This window comes from Patella vulgata, chromosome 4, assembly GCF_932274485.2.
Source record: "Patella vulgata chromosome 4, xgPatVulg1.2, whole genome shotgun sequence".
In the NCBI taxonomy this organism is placed as follows: domain Eukaryota; kingdom Metazoa; phylum Mollusca; class Gastropoda; family Patellidae; genus Patella; species Patella vulgata.
In genome coordinates, this window is record NC_065882.2 from 18,191,372 (window position 1) to 18,214,223 (window position 22,852).

At 34.8% G+C, this 22,852-nt stretch overlaps 1 protein-coding gene and 1 long non-coding RNA gene across 2 annotated transcripts; both read right to left on the minus strand.

Annotated features, from left to right (window-relative positions):
* Positions 1 to 5,104: 5,104 nt before the first annotated feature.
* LOC126817840 (uncharacterized) lies at positions 5,105 to 16,136 on the minus strand. Its single transcript, XM_050545001.2, has 13 exons — positions 15,881 to 16,136; positions 14,105 to 14,386; positions 12,882 to 13,016; positions 12,541 to 12,664; positions 11,764 to 11,893; positions 10,009 to 10,172; positions 9,069 to 9,156; positions 8,673 to 8,831; positions 7,444 to 7,569; positions 6,464 to 6,547; positions 6,066 to 6,229; positions 5,273 to 5,382; positions 5,105 to 5,154 (listed from the first exon to the last, which is right to left on the minus strand). The coding sequence occupies exons 2-13, from the start codon at positions 14,277 to 14,279 to the stop codon at positions 5,105 to 5,107; spliced, it is 1,509 nt and encodes a 502-aa protein (XP_050400958.2). The 5' UTR covers positions 14,280 to 14,386; positions 15,881 to 16,136.
* Positions 16,137 to 16,145: 9 nt separating this feature from the next.
* On the minus strand, positions 16,146 to 22,712 carry LOC130012440 (uncharacterized). The gene is made up of 3 exons (XR_008787860.1): positions 22,657 to 22,712; positions 18,626 to 18,680; positions 16,146 to 16,553 (listed from the first exon to the last, which is right to left on the minus strand). It is a non-coding gene; the product is annotated as an uncharacterized LOC130012440 (long non-coding RNA).
* Between the last annotated feature and the right edge of the window lie 140 nt (positions 22,713 to 22,852).

The following is a 22,852-nucleotide window of genomic DNA, read 5'->3' on the forward strand; positions in this document are numbered from 1 at the left end:
TATACTTACAGAATTAGTTAAAAAGTTTAAGACTGGCGTAACTATATCAAAATGTTTTACATGTAGTTTTTGAACGAGGCAATGTAATACATTATTACCCTCGATGTCTGTACTAGTCTCTATATCGCATCCAAGATCTCTCAAGTACAATGCTAATTTTACATTACCCTAGAGGGGAAAAAACGTTTTGAGTTAATATTATTATTGAGGTTAATTATCAATTTCTATTATTTACATTCAACAAAAACCATGGTTGAAAAGTTTTAAGACAGTAATGTAGATAATTAAAGCAAAAAAATGTTCAGATATCAATTTGTACTCCGGGTTTGATTTCAGAAATTCAGACGAAGAAATAAAAGAGAAAAAAAATGGTGACATGAAACCAACAGATATCTAATGGCAGCTGTAAATGGTCATAACTGACGTTGGATATAATTAAAATCTAAATAACTGTTGGACCAATATGCTTTTAGTAATATCAAAGTAACAATTCACCATTGACATTTGTCGTGAAAATAAAATATTTCTCCTGGATAATCCATGCTAATATGTGCTCAGATTGATTATTTAACTAATTCAAAATATTGTAATTTTCAAGTGATTCCTTTTACTAAAATGGGTCACCAGGACTTTCATTATCATTGTGTATAGTCTGAAAGTTTATATCTGCTTTAGTATTAGTCGGCAAAATTGTGCCTTATGTGAAAAACAAGAAAACAAGAGTCCAGTCTGTTGAAATAAAATGCTACACTATATTCTATACCATTGCCAAGGCAGCATTTAAAGCATTCCAGCCATTTTCTTGTCGTGCCCTAGGATCACATCCATGGCTTACAAAGATCTTTGCAATCTGAACACTGATCGTCATAGACTCTTCATATTTCTTTGTCTTTGAAACCTAAAAAAGAAAAAATGCAGTTTTCATTATTACATCTGTGTCATTATAATTAAATGGGCGTCAGTTCAATCCAGAGTTGCTATTTCAAAATTTTTCTTGTTGGACATTTTACCAAAACCAAAGGGGCATAAATCTTATTATTTAAGTAGGAGGATTCAGACCACAATTAAAAATCATGTGTCAACAAAATATTCAAATTTGTACGTAACAAAAAATAGGTTCATCTCGTTATTTTCCATATTTAATTTCCATACAGTCCAATAATTTTGTAAATTTGAATATCTTGATGTCGGATAGGGCATATTCCTGTTCGTACGTGTAGGACATGTCTGGCATATACGGGCAAATAGCATCCATGGTTCAATCAGACAAACTACCCCCACAGAGCACTAGAGTGACGTCCTAGTTTACTTACTCTTCTGACACATTTTGTTATATATTTTTATCTCATTGCACCTTGTTGATAATAAATTATAACCATACACAGTAACTATATATCAATTATTATAAGATTACTGACTCAAGACATTTTGAAATGATGCAAAAATAAGTTAACATATATAATATAGATAGATGAAATATCTTACCTTTTTATCCGTAGTTGCAGGAGGCATAATATCTTTCTCAGCCAAATGATAAAGCTGTAAATAAATAAATAAATAAATAAACTTCATTTGGAGGGACGTTCCCCATCCTCTGATCAATGTTCTTGAACTTGACAATTTCTTCCTATCAATTGTTATTGAATAGGTACAGAAGAATTACATATTCAAAGTGGTGTTTCCGCTAACTTTAAATAATATACACTAACACACTCACATGACATTCTCTAACTTTTGATTTTATCACTGTGACCAGATTTAAGTCATGTCAACATTGTAGCAGATGACCTTATTTGAAATGTTTAGATTCTTATGATTTTCTTTTACAGGCTTCATAGATAAAAATGTGAATGAACAGTGTCACATGCATGCCTGTTTTCAGATATGGCCTGATAACAAAAAAATCCCTTTTATAATTCGGCATGAGACAATAAATATTATAAAATAAAACTACATACTGGTGTTTTTTTGAATATATCAAATATGTTTAGTGATGGTTTTAAGGTCATTAAATAATTCACTTGATCCAATAAATCTTCAGAATTTGGATATTTTGCTGCCAGGAACACCAATGTCTGACCTATATATAAATATCAAAATTATGTGTAATGTGAATGAAATTAGTTGCAAGATAAGGTTGAGTAACTCTCAATAGTTTAATATAATACCATATACAGATACAAGTATGCACAACATCTACAATTAATTCACTTCCCAGTGATGATGCACACCTGTCAATACACGTACTCAAAATTACAGGTACTCAACCATTCCACCTAATGACTAAATGCTACATTCAGTTTCATCAATTGGATTTGACATATAGTAATGCCAAATGTTTTGTAAAGATAGTTTGAAATAATTCTAAATTCAAAGATTCTATAAAAATAAAATATTTACTGACTATATCTACCCAAAACATTTGTTTCCTGATAAATGTAGAGATATAATAAACATTTCTAATTACCTTTATCATCAGGAAAGTCAATATCAACTGTACCATGTTCTAAGATCTGATGAAATATTCCTAGATGACCTTTCATATAAGCCATAGATAGTGCGGTAGTCTGTAACACATAATAATTACACATTTTTACATATTTCATATATTATCTTTCAATTTCAAATTTCTGGCACAAAAACTGGAACCTCCATGTATATGGAGAGCTATTTCAATGGCATGATTCTATTTTAATTGCAAACTGCTCTACATTAATTTTGCCTACTTTCCAGTTGGTACTGGCACTGCCTTGCCAAAAAGCCCAGAACTGAATCAGACAAAAGTGACCACATGTAACTAGGTATATTGTGTTTGATGGGTCCAGAGTTGTTAGACCCTATCCAACCTAATTGAATAATGCTGCGATCACAGGATGTGACAGGAGGCTCCTCGGGAATCGAACCCTGACCCACGGCATAGAAGCTATACAACTCTACCAAGTTTGCCCAAGCAAATTTCTCAAGTCAGTACTAAGTATTTTTACACTCAAGGAAGCACAGCACTGAACAATCTAAGCGTCACACCAGCACACCATATATCTACATCCCTGTGTGATTTTGTCAGGGTAATTGCTACGAACCTATAATCATTTTACATGTGTCAAACTAAATCCTACTTCATATTATCATGAAATAAAATTAAATGAAATGGGGTTTAACGTCCTACTGTTCTGCTCCGACTGGGCTAATGAAGACGGGCGTACACCATACAGTGTGCTATGAGGGAAATTTTGCCTGGACAGCCTACTTTTATATCGAATTCCAACTGCAAAGAAATCTTTTACATGCACGCCAATGCGTACACAGGACCTCGGTTTTTCGTCCCATCCAGACGACTAGACAATTGTTATTATATTTACCTTCCAATCATTAGAGATATTAGTTTGACATCCAGCCTGTAGTAATAATTGTGTACAGTAATACCAACCATAAGCTGCTGTATAATGTAATGGAGTATTGTTACTACTATCACTTCTATCAACATTAACTCCTATATTTATCAGATACGACATAACATTAGCATTACCATTCATACCAGCATGTATTAATGGAGTTCGTAATAAACGATCTGAAACAGAAAATTTAACAGATGATTTGACAGAGAATATAAATGGGGAGAGAGAGAAATGGGGTTTAACTACCACTGGACACAAAATAGGTCATTTCGGAACTAACACATGGTTCAATTTTATTTGAATAATTCGCTTGCGCGTAGGGGTCTTTAGCAGTGGGAGGGAACCGGAGGACCCAGAGAAAATACACTCAATGACAGACCTTATGATACAGCGCACACATGCTACCAATTTGACCTCCCCCCCCCCCCAAAAAAAATTATAGAGAATATAAATGATTTCGCTGACAAACGTCTGTCGAAATTAAGGAGGTATTATACTATTACTGATTGGTTTAAAATAATTTTTGATTTTACAGTTAAATGAGGTATTTTGAGAATAACAAGCGATTGCCATGCAAGATACGCCCACATTTTGCAAGAGATGGACAGAGAACAAGTGATTTTTCGTACAATCAAGGGCCATAATTCAGGAAGTTACGATCCGATATATTCAAGAAGATATATGTATTACTGTAGCCTCTATTATGTTATTAAGACAATTAAGTGAACAACAGAAAAACAGTAACAAATGACCACATTAAAATGTGGAAGTATAAATATTTATCTTGTTGGACCTTTTCCCACTGATAATTTTATTTTATCAGAGATTAAGTTTATGTCAATTGCACAGAAATTTAAATGGGACTATTTTTTTTATAGAATTTCCAAATATCAGAACTGTCAATACACGCTTCACTAACCTGTTTTTTCGGGGTCTGCACCTTCCTTTATCAAACATTCTACAGCCTCTAGATGACCTTCTTGACATGCTATCATTAATGGTGTTAATTTCATCTTATTGATACTCAACATGCTGTCAATCTCAGCCCCATTCTCTATTAGTATCTTTATCATTCCCTGTGCATAAATAAATATATAATTATAAGTTAAGTTCAGGGTACAAGAAAATGAAAACTGAATTGGAATGGGGTTTAACACCCTACTTTTCTAAAAGAGAGAGGCTTTAACCGTAAGTCATTTCAAGCCCAACATATTATGGTCCCTTGTGCAATTATTAAATGGAAGCATCAAAAATACCTACCGTATTTCCAGTAGCTGCTGCTAAGTGTAATGGTTGCCAGGATGTTTTTGTTGGTCTGTTTATATTTCCTTTTCCATATCTATCACTTAATATATCACCTCCAGTTTTACTCTCTAAAATATAACAATTTAATATATCACCTTCAGTTTTACTCTCTAAAATATAATAACTTCATATACCACCTCTAGTTTTACTCTCTAAAATATAATAAATTAACACATCACCTCCAATTTTACTCTCTAAAATATAACAACTTAATATACCACCCCCAGTTTTACCCTCTAAAATATAACAACTTAATATTTCACATGCAGTTTTATTCTCTAAAATATAACAACTTAATATTTCACATGCAGTTTTATTCTCTAAAATATAACAACTTAATATTTCACATCCAGTTTTACTCTCTAAAATATAACAAACTGATATATCACCTACAGTTTTATTCTCTAAAATATAACATAATAACAACTTAATATATCACCTCCAGTTTTACTCTCTACAATATAACAACTTAATGTATCATCTCCCTTTTTACTCTCTAAATTATAACAATTTAATATTCCACCTCCAGTTTTACTTTCTAAAATTCAACCATAAAATATCTGAATTCATACCTTCATTAGCAGCTTTCAACAAAACTTCTACATTCTTCAATCTGTTAGCTTTAATAGCGTAGTGTAATGGTATCTGACCAAAAACATCAGCGTCATAAACATTCGCTCCTCTATAATACAACAAAATAATGGAAACACTGAGATACAGGTCAACGGTTAGGCTTATGCCCCCCACCTCAATCCAGAAATATATATACATAGAGAGAGAAATGAGATTTAACATCAACTCGACACAAACAAGGTCATTTTGGGACTAACATTGGGGTCTTTAGCAGTGGGAGGAAACCAACAAGGTTGGCCAGGAAACCCTACTCTTTGTCACGTACCTCTGAATATTGTTGGTAAATTTGTAAAGTATCCCTGAATGATGTTGGTAAATTTGTAAAGTACCCCAGAATTCAGTTGGTAAATTTGCAAAGTACACCAGAATACAGCTGGTAAAATTATAAAGTACCTCCAACAATGTTGGTAAATTTGTAAAGTACACCAGAATACTGTTGGTAACTTTGTAAAGTAATCCAGAATACTATTGGTAAATTTGTAAAGTAGCCTTGAATACCTTAAATTTGTAAGGTAGTGATTTTACATCATTGTAAATTTGTAACATATCCCTGAATACTGTTGGTAAATTTGTAAAGTACACCTGAATAATGTTGGTAAAGGGGTGCACTCTATATGGTATGTTATTACATACAATAATTGTTTCATAGAAATCAACACTATTTGGTAATGATAAAAACTAAATTGGAACAGGGTACATGCACTGTGCAGATCAAATAAATCGGTCACTTACTTTTTCATAAGATTTTCTAGAGGTCCACTGTCTTCGCAACCTGCAGAAAAATGTATTGGTCTACGATTTTTCTTATCAGCAACTTGAAAATCAGGATTAACTGACAGAAGTTTCTCCATTATTTCTGTTCTAGGATTGATGACAGCAAAATGTATCGGGGACATCTGAAATATGCAAAGAAATGATAAAAATAATTTATCCTTTCCGAACCCGGTAATCGTTCAATGCAATAACCATCCAGGCACTTAAAAATTCTTTCTTTACAAATGGAGAGGTTCTTTTAAAAAAATTCTAATGAAACATTTGAAATAAACAGGATATTAAACCTTATTTCATTTTTCTTTCAGCTGAAGGCGAGAAGTGAATGCCAATCTTAATATAAATGGTTTGAAACTAACCTGTTGAAACATTTTAGCTTTGTATGCTACAGCAGATGGTGGAACTTTTCCCTTTAATTCATCAGCAGATTCAGCTACTAAAACCTGCAATAATAAAACATTGTCGTCTATGTGAAGTTTCCAAATAAATGAGAAGTGGTATCATTTAGTCTAAAAAGGGAATATTCACTTTAAGATGTATTATTTAAGATCTTAATCTGCCTATTGCACGTCTTTATTTTGGCTTCAAATGTTATATAAATTATTAATTAGACATTTATTCACATGACAAGCCTTTAATCAACTCATCGGATGGCTGAGATTTAAATGGATTAAAAGACCCATGAGAGTTTAAATTTTAACGATTAAATAGATAATCAAGACTTAGCAAAAATAATTGTCAAGTATAAACATTGCTACGAAAACAAACAATCTAGGCTACATCTTTAAAGCGTCATAACTTCGCTCAGAATAAAGTCATCTGAATAAAATTTTCAATATATTAATTTTTCATTATCTATTTTTCAACTATTATAATAGTAAGAACGGTCAGCTCTTCATCTAAATCTTACATAATGCATCTTTAAATGTATTTTTTATTATTAAAGTCCACATGTTACCTATATATACAATTCCTGAGTATAGACATGACAAGGAACCCGCAATCTGGTGAATTCAATTTAATCAGAAAAGTAAAATAAGAAATAATCACGTTCATTCTGTTTATGGTATCAAAATAATCACCTTAATAACCTATTCCTCTTTATTTACCGTATTAACATAAATTAAACATAGTAGTTACTTTATAAGCCTTTGGTTCATTTCTGAGAGTCAAAAAATTCACATTAATCTGACCAAATATGAAATATTATACAATTTTAATATCTTGTAGAATACTGAGATATTTCACTTTGATCAAATATGAAATATTATACCATTCTAATATCTTGCTAAATATAGAGATATTTTAATACAGTGAGTAAAATTATTGGAATTTATACCTTTAAATATAGTAATAATTTATCGCGTCTATAATCATTCTGTAAACTCTTTTCTAGTACATCAACTATGATCTGTCTATGGCCATTTTCTAGAGCCAAATCTAAATTTTTAGATGCTGCTTGAATCTGAAATTAAATCATCAACAACATTATACTTGTATTGTTTTTGCTCAGACAAAAAATGTAACAGACCTTCAACATTTGACTAATCTGGATGGTTGAGTATTTCTGGTACGTCATTGTGAACAATTATGAAGCAAAAAGTGTTGTCTACTCTATCACATGATTTGGAGTTGTAGGCCTATTCATTGCATACTCTGCTATAGTCATACAGCACTGAGTATCACTGCAGCCTTTCATTTAACAATATCTATTCAAATCATAACATATTCCTACAGTCTGAGTAACGTAACTGACACAAAATTGTCAGCAACACCAGTAGTGGCAAATTATGCTACTGATATTAAAGGAGCTAAATCACTAATATTTGGGACCTAGAAATGGGCACAAATGGATCACAACGCATAAAATAATGTAATGTTAATGTATATAAACTGATTTACATTCAATTGTTTCTGATTTTATTATAATTTCTAATCAGTCCCTTGTTACAAATGACGCTGGAACGAATTACGGTACACGATTCATGTACTGATGGTAAAATGTTTATTTTGTCTTAAATATTGGATATCAGAAGCCCATCTTTTCCTGGTAAGATCACAACATCAATGTTGATTTAACTGGACAAATAATTTGTGTTTTCAATGTCAAAAACTTAAGATAATATTGAGTTAAAGATTTAGCTACTTTAATTAAACATGTCCGAATGTGAGACTAATTTAACTTTAGGTCAAAACACAAGTCTTAAGGTGTGGCCTACTCTTATATCAAATTCCAACTGCCAAGGGGTCTTTTACGTGCATGCCAATGTATACACTGGTGTTTGGTTTTTCATCCCATCTGAACGACTGGACAGCTGTCCTTGTCAGACCCTCCCCCGTCCTGAGCCACTAACAAGGGGAAACCATGTCGGAAAATCAAGATGAACTTTCTTGGCGTCCAATGCAGGAATCGAATACGCGACCTCCTCCAGGCTAGCGAGCCAGCGTCTTATCCACTTAGCCACCGTGGCGCCCATTCAAGATCAGATAATCGTAATAAAAATTCAGAAATAACTGAAATTTCACAGAAAGGACGGGAACTAGTTCTCAGAAGTTGGTGAAACTTACATTATATGAGTCATAAATAGAATCTGTGCCGATGATTTTTGATTTCTCTACAAGAATGATTTCCAATATTTCCTTACTCACACCATGTTTCATAGCACATTTTAAATAACTGTCAAAACATGATTCATCTTGCTCAATTTGAATTTTTGTTTCTGTATCCTTTAAAAAAAAATAACATTCAATTAAGGCCACATAAAAAAAATATTTTGGTTTTCAGATAATCCTGCGTCACTTTCAAAAATTTGAATGAAACCATAGTCTTTTTTATCAAGTGCACAAACATGATAAATGTTAAGGACAATCATAAATGATACTGGATAATCATACATTCCTATCAACATTTTGATGTGCATAGATGTCATTTAGCCAAACACAAAAATATAAATAATTATATACCTTCATCAGTGCTTCGTTGCCCTCTTTGACCCCTCTACTGACAGTCAGTGGTCGAACTGCCTCGATACCTAATGAACGTGGATTATAACTGAAAATGTAAAATTTTAAATGATAATACTTGTTGTTGGCTGTGTGTTGCTGTCATCCTACACTTATTTAGCAAAGGCTGACAAGAGGAATGACTTAAGCTTCTTATGTACACTAAACACTTTATCTAGAAACAGAAAGTATTTTACTAAGGAGACACAATGATTCACCCTTTTATAATCATTTGATGCTATACCCTGTCATGGGGGGGTTGGATGGCCAAATGGTTAGCACATGCACTCTGTATCATAAAGTCTGTCATTGAGTCAACTGGCGTGGTTTCGATTCCCCTGTTGTACATGACAAGGAGTAGGGTCGCCTGTCCAACCTTGTGGGTTTTCTCCAGTTTCCTCCCACTGCTAAAGACCCCTACGCACAAGCGAATTATTGAAATAAAATTGAACCATGTGTTTGTCCCGAAATGACCTAGTTTGTGTCGAGTGGATGTTAAACCCCATTTCTGTCTCTATATACACTGTCATGCAATTTATACATAAATGCACTACCCATTTGCCCTTTTAAGTAGCTCTGCACAGTACCTACATATACAATTTAGTCAAAATTCCATAAACAGTTCTAAAGAAGAAATCAAATATATAAATTACTTGTACCGTACATCTGGACGGCATAAGCAAATTGGACAGACGGTCTAATAATTCTGCTTGCTCATCGGAATAGTTGGAGGAGAACCAGAAGATCCCATGAAGTTAATCAGGCAATCCTACTACTTATCACATACAAGCCTGGAATCGAAACCATGTCACTTGACTCAACAACAGACCTTATGATCTAAAGCGCACACATTAGACCACTCAGAATCCTGAAAACCCTTGAACAAAGAATTTATACTGACCTTCCCGTGTTCAGACTACAGAAATTTCTATACTCTGACCGTACATCTTCATCATCTGCTTTTGTTATCAAATATCTTAATATTTCAATTTTTTGGTCTTTTATAGCATAATGTATGGCTGAATATTCATCCACAACATTATCTACTGTTCTAGTTTGACTTAACTGTAATTGAACAAGTCAACAATCTCAAAATAAATAGATGACATCTATTAATTACTTGCATTTTTATGCTTTTCTAAAGTATAAAGCAAAAAATTAAATAACTCTTTGCTTAACCTGAGCAGAAAAAGAAATGCAAAAGGAGAAACCATGATGTAAAATCCAGGGGAACTTTGTTGACCAACACCAGGATCAGTGTACATAATCATACTGTATATTTAGAGGAAGATGGCCAATAACCCGACATCACAACATTTTAATCCAACAATATAACATTTTTACGTGACATTACAACATTTTTAATCGTACTGTATATTCAGAGGAAGATGGCTGACAACCCGACATTACAACATTTACAATTCCCAAACTTATAGCTACATTATCCGCAGACACGTGAACAGTAGCGTCCAATCACAGGTTGTGACATAGTGACCTCCACGGAAACTTTGACATTGAACGAACCTTGACCTTTGCAACCCGATTATCACAGGTAGACATTTTAGCTGGAAAGTACAAGACTTGGTATTCGTGATGATCGAGGAATCTGATAGGCTCACAAGCTGGGTGAATACCCAATCGAAATTAGTGCCAAAATATGCAGGGTATTACTTGAAGGCCTTGATAAGATGTGCGTAGTTAACGTGAGAAGATGTGGGGTCCTAGGTGTACGTAACTTATAACGTATGAAAATTCCAGAATTTGGCTAGTTTTAGAACTGAAATAAATTAACTATTAGTCAATCCCAACGCTAAAAACATCAACAGAATTGATTGTGTATATCTGAAATAGACACGATTGACGCACAAAATAGTGCCAAGACGGCAGCCTCTATGAACAACCATTTGCAGATGCTGTCATTGAAGACGACATCAATTCTATGAGTTGTAGTGTTATTTTTGTGAAAAATCATTGGAAGAAGAGAGAACATGTTGGGACTGGACGAATTATATAGTCTTTATGGGTGCAAAGGAAACAATGCTGACGATAAACCTATTGTTTACAATGTAACGTGTTGTTGACCTCATGACCCATTGACGTCAATGTCATGACCTGTGATGTGTAGATCACGTGATATGGATATCATGGCTATTGACTGTGTCTGAGATACTTCTCTGCAGGTAGCGTGTCTCAGATGTTCAAAATTGGGTCCTAGGTTCAATCCTGGTGGGGAGCCACGGTGGCTAGGTGGGTAAGGCGCTGGCTCGCTAGCCTGGAGGTCGGGTGTTCGATCCCTGCATTGGCCGAGAAAGTTCATCCCGATTTTCCGACGTGGTTTCCTCCTGTCAGTGATGCAGGACGGAGGGCCTGACAAGGACAGCTGTCTAGTCCTTCGGATGATACGAAAAACCGAGGTCCCGTGTAAACATTGGAATGCACGTAAAAGATCCCGTGGCAGTTAGAATTTCGATATAAGAGTAGGCGATAGTGCCGCTGTCCGGGCAAAATTTCCCTCATAGCACACTGTATGTCCATCTTCATCAGCCATTTTTGGTTCAGAAAAGGAGGACATGAAACCCCATTTCATTTTATTTCAATTGATTTCAACAAACACATACACTGCCATGTCATTAATCATATAGACGACAATACTCACTATTACTGATGCTGGCTTTGTTTCATCTTTATCATTAAAAAAACTTTTTAATAACTTCAGATCATCCAAATTAACAGCCCGGAAAGTCAATCTTGAGTTAGCAAACTTCGATATAAATGGCATTTTTGTACTGAAAATGAAAGTACAATGATTCAAATAATGCAAAAAAAAATGTCCAGAAATTTTAAGATTTTCCATTTCAACAAGTCTCTACTATAATTCACTCATCTTGGCTTTCCCCTATGATCCGCAACTGTTAGCTAATATGTCCGGAGATTACTGATAGAAGACCTGACAATCAAGACTTTGCTTATTATCATCATAATGGTACTTGACAATAAAAATTATGAACTTTCCATCTGCATTTCTTGTCAAAAATTGATAACTTTGCTCAGTAAAAAGTAGGCATAATTTGACTGCAATTGCAATATATTCATTTATAATTATCTATTTTTGAACTAGTATACAAAGAACGGCCAGCTCTTTATCTAAATCTCACATAATGCATCTTTAAGCAAGCCAGGAGGTCATCTGATGTTTCAAGTGGTTTACCCACAGTTCCGTGCATCGTACGCCAAGAAGTCGCCGTAACAGATAGTTTCATTGGCTAATACCTCACGCCATCCAGAACGCAGGTTATATAACAACTCTTCCGGATCGTAGTGTAGTACAGACAAATAAAACGAAAGTATGAACTATAAAAAATATACTCTTGACATTTTACATTATTCAATTTTTGATCCATGTCTAAATTAGTAATAAAACTTGTAAATGTACCTAGTCTCAAAGAGTGGATCTTTTACAAGAACTTTAATATGAGGTCTTGGTTTTAATGTCAAGTCTATTTTAGCTTTAGCTGGTGTCTTTCTCTTCCTTTCTTTCTTTTCACCTGGCTCTGCACCTTTAAAAGAAAGGCAAAGCATCAATAGCAGGAATCGAACACGGCACCTCCAAGTTAGCAAGTCAATGTTTCACTCACAAGCCACCGTGGCTCCACTGTTTTTTCGAGATATTAAGCCTCCTTCCTTATTAAAGTTTATTGAACATAATTCAGAAACATAAAAACCTCAAATGAGTTTAAATGTTTCATGAAATTAGCTAGGATATTGTAGCTTTACCTTTTTTCTTGTTGATTGTTTTTTTCTTATCAAGAACTGCATTTTTTTTGCCAAGACCACCTTTTGTCTTAAGTCCTACACTTTTGTGAAGTTTTGGTTTCTTTCTTGGGGTTTCAATCTGTTCAACTTTCAAAACTAATAAAGAGAAAGAAAATAACTAAACAGAAAAATACATTATATCTAAATATAAAGATGTAACATTTTCCCCCTTTCTCGCATCAAAAACGGCCTTTTTCTGACGAAATACAGTCTGTTTCAAGATCTCCTTTTTTCTCTTCAAGAATTGCTTGATGAACATATTTTTTCTTTTAAAGAAGGGCTCTTTTCTTCTCAAGAATGACTCTTTTCTTTTTTTTAGAACTTCTTTTTGAGCGGCTTTTTTCATTTCAATTTTTTTTTCTTTTCAAGAACAGCTTTTTTATTCTCAAGAACTGCTTCTTTGTGTCAAGTTTTTGCCTCTTTCTTCATGGTTCAATTGGCTCAATATTCATAACTATGAAATACATGTGGAAATAAAAATATCTAAATAAAAGAAATTTTAAATATCAGAATAAAAAAATTTTTAAATATCAGAATAAAAGAAATTTTAAATATCAGAATAAAAGAAATTTTAAATATCAGTCGCATATCCAGTCAGAAATGACATCTTCAGTGTTCCATTTTTATACATTTTTGAGGGTAGGCCTTAAAGACCTCCTGTTGTGTGCTCTTAGCACCCTCAGCACTCATAAATTGTCACTACAACACTTAAATATGGAGACTGAGAATTTCTGGAACCCTTGTTGTTGAAAATCCTGGACCCACCCTTGAATATCTGAATAAAAGACATTACAAATATCTATAAAAGACATTACAAATATCTGAACAAAGGATACTAAAAAATGCATAAACATATAAACAGCAATCAAGTGATAATGAGGTGGCATTCAGTCCTGACACAGTTCTGCAAGTCCGGACAACTGAGGTGATGTGGGTAGAATCGCGGAGAAATTAAACACAACCAATATGTTTCATCTGTCATGGTTGGTTGAGATATTTTCTTATGCAGTCAGCACATGCATTGTAGCTTAAAATCCCCTTTTTCACTCGATTGTCACTATTTTGGTGATTGAGAGATTTCAATTCCAGAACATTCAATTGAGGATCACCTAAGAGTTGAGATTCTATGAGTGTGATACACGCCATTACAAATGTAAATATATTAAAAGAAAGTAAAACGTTACCTTTATCATCATCCATTAGTTCAACAGGATCGTCAGAACTTGACACAATCAAATTTAAAATCTTGCTTGTTTCTGCTATGTCATCTTTGTTAAGGGTGAAAACATTTCCACGTCTCGATTCCACACGGATTGACATAACGATGGTAGCAGGGTCAATTGTTTCTCGGGACGTCATTACAAACAAGTTGCGGAAACCTGAAGGTCGTTCCTCCACCCATCGAATTTTAACATCTTCACTAGTATTATATACATTCTGAAGTAGGCGACAGATATAGTAGGATGCTAAAACAAAAACAAATAATATGTCATAAAGATTGAAATTTCTTCTGTTTGGGTCCGAAAAATATGTTGATATATACTCTTCAAAAAAGGTAGGGGATATTGCAATGCAAATACCTATGCAGTTTGTGATATGATAAATAGTCATGGACATTTAACATGCTTTGAGAGTATGTTCACAGATGAAGAACTTATCGCCCCAACAGAACCACTGAGCTGCACATGTGACACGCAATAGCGCCATACACGTTGGAGGGGTTCATTGTCAAATTTGACACTTCAAGGAATGGTTAATGAAAACTGCCGCGTGCTGGTTTATCTATCCATGTTTGCTTTCTTATCGATTCTTGCATAAGATTTACTGTTTAGCGTATTTTTTGTTTTAGTGTGTTACGTTTAAGTTGATCGGGAGACGTGTTCATCGACGTCGACGGACAACACTGCAAGAATTGGCCGTGGCACTGCAAGAGGAGAGGGTCAGAATGCCCCAAATCGTGATTGGACGGTTGATTAGGAGCATGCCACGACGAATTGCTGAATGTCTGAGGATTGGTGGTGCAATTACTCATTATTAAGACAAAAATCAAAAACGTCCATTTTCACTTTTGACAGTGTATCTCTTTGCCAGTGAATTGGGGCCGTCAGATAAGCCGCCCATATGAACAGTTTATGTTCATGTGTAGGCAATTGGAATGTTATTAACATACACTGGTTACCTCTAATAAAAACAGCAGTGCTTTTCTGCAGTTTTGTATTGTTTCTGAATATCCCCTACTTTTTTTGAAGAGTATAATTAAATGTCATACATTTGAAAAGGTGTTACCATGATGCAATGCTTAAGCTACCCGAATTTTGTCATCTGAACGATAAGGTGGGGCAAATAAACAAGTTTAAAAAAACAGCTTGCTAGGCTACTGTATAAACTTTTTTGTTCTTAGATGACTTATCTTGACCAAATTCTGGCCGGTTCATTTCAAAATGGATTAAGAACCCTGCCTACAGAAAACCTGTTCAGATGTGACTTCATGGCTACAAACTGAGATGACCATCATACATGAGGAAAGGTGTGTCTTGCTTATCCAGCTAGACCTAATTAAACTGAAAGTCTAGATTTCCTGTCACTTCTGACGACAAGTTTGAATTAACACTAAGGCCACTCATTTGTGCTCAAGTGAATTGTGGAATTAATATTTGTTAGATCCAAAAGGATAATAAGAGTGCAGACCAAGACCAAGACAGAAATTAATCGCATAGACTAATTTGTCTAAGTGAGCCAGGGCTATAACCCCAACGATATTTATCAGAAATCAATGTGCTTCCTCATCCCAAGAACTTATACACAAGGGTTTTATGAATGATTAAAGGCTATAACCCCAACAATATTTACCAGAAATCAATGAAAATCAATGGGATTCCTTATCCCGAGAACTTATACACAAGGGTTTTATGAATGAATCAGAAATTCTTGAAAAACAATAAAGATATGATAATAATTACCATCATCATCACTAGCCCTGACAGATACAAACTCTCCACTATAAAACCATAGCTCAACCTTTCCTCTTTTCTCAGGTTGTCGTGATGGCTCTATCCCATTAACACTTGTTGCACCTGTCTTTGATAAACCTTTACTTAATTTCTTAGATGCACTGCTTGACGTTCGTTTGGTCAATGAAGTGTGTGAATTTTGTTTGGCTAATGAGCTCTTCGAAGTTCGTTTGGTCAAAGATCCAGTTGGTGGTATATTGGACCAATTGCCTGGAAGTCCTGGTATCCATTTGTTCACTGAGCCACCTGATGTCTGTTTGGTCAATGAGCCACCTGATGTCCGTTTGGTCAATGAGCCACTTGACATTCGTTTGGTCAATGATGTCCGTTTGATCACAGAACCACCTGATGTTCGTTTCGTCAATGAGCCAACTGATGAGCCACTTGATTCAGTAGTGATCAAGTTGCCATTCTTGCTTGATGTTGAAGATTCTGAACTGGATTTTGACAAAACAAATGTTGATTGTTTTGACATCAAAGATTGTTTGCTCTTTTTGGTTCTGGCCATGCTTGAAGTTTCCCCGGTCTCGTCAGATAATTGTAAAGTATCTCTTTTAGATAATGGTGGAATATCAGTTGTGTCTGGCTGGCTGCCGGTAATTCGTTGTGACAGTTTCTTCACCTTCAATAAACATGTTTATTAAATGATAGCAAGTAAGCTAATAATGAGAAAACCAATTTCTTTTGACAACTTACAGTGGGCCGTTCTAAGCTTCTGGAACTCTCAGCTAAAACACTTGGTTAATTAGCCTGCTTTTGAATTTACAGTAAATTTATGCAATGTACAGCAATTTACAGTAAAAATGCAGTTTTAAGTTTTCATTTCTGAAATAAAATAATAGTACATGTACTTCAACAATGAAAAGATAGGCTGCCAGGCAATGAACCATATGTTCACGGAAGCTAAGCTGTCTGAGCGGTGGGGGGGGGGTGGGGGGGGGGGTGGATGGCCGAATGGTTAGCAGGTGCGTGCTGTATCATTAAGTCTGTCATTGAGTCAACTGGCGTGGTTTCGAATCCCCGGTTGTACGTGACAAGGAGTAGGGTCGCCTGTCCAACTTCGTGGGTTTTCTCCGGGTCCTCCGGTTTCCTCCCACTGCTAAAGACCCCTACGCGCAAGCGAATTATGGAAATAAAATTGATCCATATGTTAGTCCCGAAATGACCTAGTTTGTGTCGAGTCGACGTTAAACCCCATTTTTCTCTCTCTCTCTCTGAGCAGTCCACTGTCTCATTATCATATACTGATGTAAACGATGCATAAATTTCAAGAAAATTGTATGTGCTGTAGGCCCATTGGTCTACTTTTAAAATATTTTTCAAATTGACTAAACTCAGTACCCCTGGAAGTCATGTAGACATCAGATGACTATGTAGCCTAGTCTAATTTTTGGAAGAATTGGCCTATGCTGATGTGCCACTCTCCTGGCAAAATTCTACCCTCATAACAATGTATTAGTCCCAATATAACAGGATTATTTTGTTAACAAAACATTCAATTCTATTCCCTTCAATTATGGCAATCCAAGGGAGATAAATCCAATATTATATGGGTGCAGACCACCATTAATCTATGTACTGAAATTAATGTTAAAGATACATTATGGGAGATTAGATAAAGAGCTGACAATTCTCACTATAATAGTTAAAAACTTGATAATGTAAAGGGTATTTGCTGAAAATTCCAGTCTCGATTATCCATTTTTTGATTTAATTATGAATGGAAGTCAAACAGAAAATCGGAACGTAATCCAATAAACATCGCAGGCTAGCGATACCATCGAGAGTTGATTATGGTCTGGATAAGTTAGTTAATTTCTTATTAATAATTAAGATAACATTTCAGGCCTAATGAAAGACCTGCAATAGGCAGATTTAGCTCTTGCATAATGTATGTGTTTAATTCTGGTCTCTGATTCCAACTTTTCCCAAAATTTTCATTAGACCAAATCCTCTCCACCACAGACGAAGCCACATCTGGCCATGTCTTGTACCAAAGCTTGTATGAGGTTGTCCATTGAAACTTTGAGAAACACAAATTTAAATTGGCATAATTATCTGTCGTTTACCCTCTCATTTGTAAGTGTTATCCTTCCGCCTCCAACCCATGAATATCCACCAAAATCTGGCAGAAAATGTCACTTCAAACCCTCTTCTTGGATTCTAGACCAAACAACAACAAAAATGACCATACAAAAGGGGAGAAACGGAAGACAGAGCAAGATCGTAAATGGATATTATTCTTGGGTTTCAAGATGGTGGAAATAAATGACTGTACTGGGCTTTAAATCAAAAACCATTCATACATCAGTACGTTCCAGTGCCGTAGGTTTTTCCAGCTTCGCTTTTACTTGCAAGTGGTGCAAGATGAAGGACCCGGCCAGGAAAAATGTCTAGTTGTTCAGAGGGATTAAAAGACCGAGGTCCTCTATCCGTATCTACATTGCCTTTCATGTAAAAGAAACCTTGGCAGTCGGAATTTGAAAAAGAGTAAGCAGAACTGCTGCTGTCCACACATGAATCCCTGTGTTAATTAAGCCAGTTGGTTAAACCCCATTTCATTTAATTGCTGAACACAAGTAGCAGGCATGTATGTTGTAATTTGTGCAGCAACTGATCTAATATTTTACAGAATAAAACATAGTGGAACTGTAATTCAAATATTTATATCAACAATATGGTAGGCCTACTCACAAATGCTGGAATCATTCTGTCTTCAGCATTTTATAATACCAGTAAGTATATAGATCTGAAACATATCGACATACATTTAGGAATGTAATAAAATGGGGTTTAACTTCCTACTTTTCTGCACCAACCAAATTTATGAAGATGCGCATATTCCACTTAGTGTGCTGCACCATTATCACATACTCGTCATCAAGGGTTATTTTACATGCACTCCACTGTATTTCGGTTTATCATCCTTTCCAAACAACTAGACACTGATCCTTGATAGGACCTCTGTCAAGATAGTAAGTTGATTCAAAGAAGCAGTAATATTAGTATTTATGCAATTAAAACAACACTTTATCAGCGATTTAAGATTCAATAACTCCTTCAAAACACATGTAGAATAATAGTATTTCCAAAAACATGTAGGTTTTTCTTTACATACTATCACAAAAATAATGTGTAGGCCTACTCATATTTATTACTATTTTGTCTGTTTCAAAGAACTTGAAGAGAAGATTACGGGTTGAAACTATGACACCTTGTTGTTTTTATTGCTTGTTTACTGCTATTTAGTAATAGTGACATAGTTATTCTAACAGGTTTTCACTTATAATTGATTCAATTCTTATCATTTGTTAAGTTTCATTTTTTAAATGTTTTATAATTGTTAAAAGAAATCCTGTTTCCAGGCTTAATTTTATAATTCCAACATCAGAAAAACTATTTCCAAGATTTAATGATTTTCATTTTTTGAATTATTGTTATTTTTCAGTCAGATATATCCTTTAAATTTTGTACAATTAAAAATAAAAACATTTCAATGTTTGATTTTCAGTACGGTAGCCTATATAACAGGCTGCATCTCAGCTGTTAAAGATGCATTAACGGGTACAAACTGGGTGATTTGATGATATATTTGGACTAAAAACATATTCAAACTAATTAATTTATCATAATTTTGCTTCAAATCCTTCTCAAAACACTGCAATTGTCAAGAAATACCCTGATCAAAATAGATCATGTTTGTGTTACGTGACTTGCCTCTCTCGGTACTTAGCAACGGAGGCGAAGTCGGAGGAGAATTCATTGCATACACAAGACGATCTTTAATTGCTGACTATTTATTACAAATATCGAAGCCTAATTAAATTATCGGATTATCCACTGCGACTTTTTCCGTGATATTTATCTCAGAAAGTGTTGTACGTCTAATTCTCCATAAAGTTTATCAACATGTACATCAAGCGCTCAACCAGCTGCGTGCAACCTTGGACGTCACGCGTGCACACACTCCTAATCGTCGGGCTGTCGATTAGGGAAATCCTTACATTTTTATCCTGTATGCGCTCCATGATTGTGTTTCATGGAATCCAGTATTTTTCTAGTAAGATTGGATATTTCTACTTTCCATATATACCAAAATTGCCATACTTTTATAGGAGCTTTTACGCGTGACGTACTTCCGGTGTCTATTTTTAGCCTGGCCTTTTTCTATCCGTATCTTAACATGGTAAATGCTAGGGAAAGCGGGGTTTTCCCTCTTTTTCTCTTTATAGAAAACGTATTCTTTAATGCCACTCTTGTTTTAAGTTGCATGTAGCATTCTTAATAAATTACCGATTTCAAATCATGTCTAAGTTGTTATTTTTTTGTTTTGATGACGATATACTGCGTTGTAGCAGACGATATATGTCAAGCTCGCACACGGCCCAGTTGACTGCAGTACGCAAAAGCATTACAAAGATGCATTGCTGTATGAAGCCGATTTATATGTTTTGTTTTAATTTTACTGCAAACAATTAATAGATAACATCTGTTTGGTTGTAAAATGCCATGAAATAGAGCATAAGAGTAAATTATAGAATGGGTATTCAAGACGATATTAAAATTTAAGCACGACCGTAGCACATCTAATAAAAAAGAGAACAAATAATAATCACGATGTATAGAATGCACCGAGTTCAGTTACATATTTTCATTCAACAGTCGTTCTCTGAACCAAATACTGAATTAGAAATTGATAAAATGGACACAAATGTATCGTTCTTCTTCTTGGTTGCGGCAAGATAAACTGATTGGATTAAAATTTCACTGAGTGCCAAAGGCTGAGCCAAGACGATCTATGTGACTACAATTAACAGAAAAAAAACGGTTTTAAAAAATATTCACAGATTCAACTTGATCGTCGTTTTATTCTTTCTGTTATTCATATCCCATCAATCAAGAGAAAAATTTATAAAAATGGCTGAAGTTTTACCCCGTGCACCAAACAACTATTTTATCATTGGTAAGAGCCGTCTAAACGCGGGGAAATTTACAATAGCTATTGGCTAACAGCACGCATGCATAAACAATCTTATTTGCATATTGCATACTATTTAAAGTATTATTAGCTGGAATTATTTTCAAGTTGACAGCCTCAAACAAAGACCAACGTAGTACCGTGTTTTGTGTCGAGTACATAGGGTCGTGGCATGCAGTGCTAGGCCTATAGGCCTAGCAGACGATATATCAACCTCGCAAAGAACTGTCCAGTCGGCAGTTGAATGTAAATAGGATAGACCATTTTTAAAAATCTTTTGTGTTAATAGTTCCGTAATTAATATATAACATCTGTTTGACCGTAAAATGCGTTATAAACTTCACTTAATTTTAGTTTGGGCCATTGAGCACGAATCAGTCATCCACTTGTTTCAATTGCAAACGGCCAATATACGGGTCTGGTAAACTTGCCGTATCTTTCCTATATCAAAGTTTTTGTAAATATCGCTTTCTGCCATCGGTCGGTAAACCTTACGCGTATATAGAAATGGCATTCAGTTCCATTTTATGTAAAAGAAGCTTACTGTACGACGGTATTTTCACAAAAAAACACACACTGGCCTATGGGTTTCAGTCTAAGAATAAGGCCAATGTCTGCGCATAACCGCAAATGACGCCAAAATGAAAACCCGTAAAAGCTCCTATTGGAAATAACCACCCGATAAATACTTTTCTGGGAACATAGCTTTAATGTAAGCTTAACCTTTCTTTCTTACCAGCTAGACTAAACTCTTATTCGTTTCAGGACAAGTGTAACACAATTTGATAGTGGTGGACAAATTTTTTTATCAAGTTCTCCCAAAAATGGCTAATAGGGCTGTTTGCAGTTAAGCCAATAATCTCTACTTTCGTTTTGTTTACATTTACGGAATGAGATGAGTCTCTTTTGTCCAGTAGTCTGCCACATTTCATCTTCGTGATTTAAGAATTTTATACATCAAACTGTCATTTATTCATTTCTAATTTATGAAATGTTTCCAGACTATCAGTAATTGGCAGCATGGCAATGACTTGTTAATTTTTGGAAGAGACTTTTGCACGACACTGTTTCTTTCAGCTGGACAGGAATTTAACTTAACAAAATTCAACTTCCGGTTATATGTGACTCGAATAACAAGACATATGTTGGCGACAACGACAACCAAATCACAGCGCCGGAGATTACCTCTTGACATTCTTATTGCTATAGCAATGTATATCTTTCACGTCGAAAAATGGATTAATATAAGGGAAACCAAAATATTCAAGGTCTCTGTTGTCCCAGTATTTCACTAACCGACTGCCCTTTTGCACTTACATTACATAAATTATTCGTTAATTGGACAACATGTGAACACACCCCTCTTTGACCCGTTTATCCATTAAGATGTCACACGCACTATTAAAATAAAGACGTTGCTATGGGTATACTATGCATTAACGATTTAAGGGTTAAGTCATACGGATTGATTTATGAATGCCGTTACAGAAACGAGTCTAGACCTGTACATGCGTAATATGTACAAAACAACTACACACAATGCGGCCAATCAGGCCTTTATATCTCAGGTGGATAATTGCCGGTTACCGGTATAATTTTTGATAAAATTATCGCTGAACCAATACTCAACCAGTGTCATGCAGGAATCGGTGTGTATATTATGAATAGGTGAAACTGTGACCACGAATATCCGCTCTTTTATAAATATATGTGCTGCAATATAGGATTTAACACATATTTTACTTACATTCTTATCAAAATCGGTTCCTAGCCATTAGCTCTACATCCCATGACGCGTCTATATATACCATCATCGTACAACATACATCTGTTTGATTGGTTGAAAGTGTGGTCGAGTTCAGACTTGCTGTGGCTGAAACTATTGCGAAATAATTATTGACTTAATCAAGCACAAGTTACTATATATAACTTGCTCTCTTAAA

Bases quoted from the DNA above. Each gene is read 5' to 3' on its own strand.
- LOC126817840 (XM_050545001.2), bottom strand. From the start codon at position 14,279: ATGACGTCCCGAGAAACAATTGACCCTGCTACCATCGTTATGTCAATC. The intron at 6,548-7,443 runs GTATAAATTCCA...TTATTATTGCAG, and splicing joins AATTATTACTATATTTAAAG to GTTTTAGTAGCTGAATCTGC. The intron at 6,230-6,463 runs GTTAGTTTCAAA...TGCATATTTCAG, and splicing joins AAGCTAAAATGTTTCAACAG to ATGTCCCCGATACATTTTGC.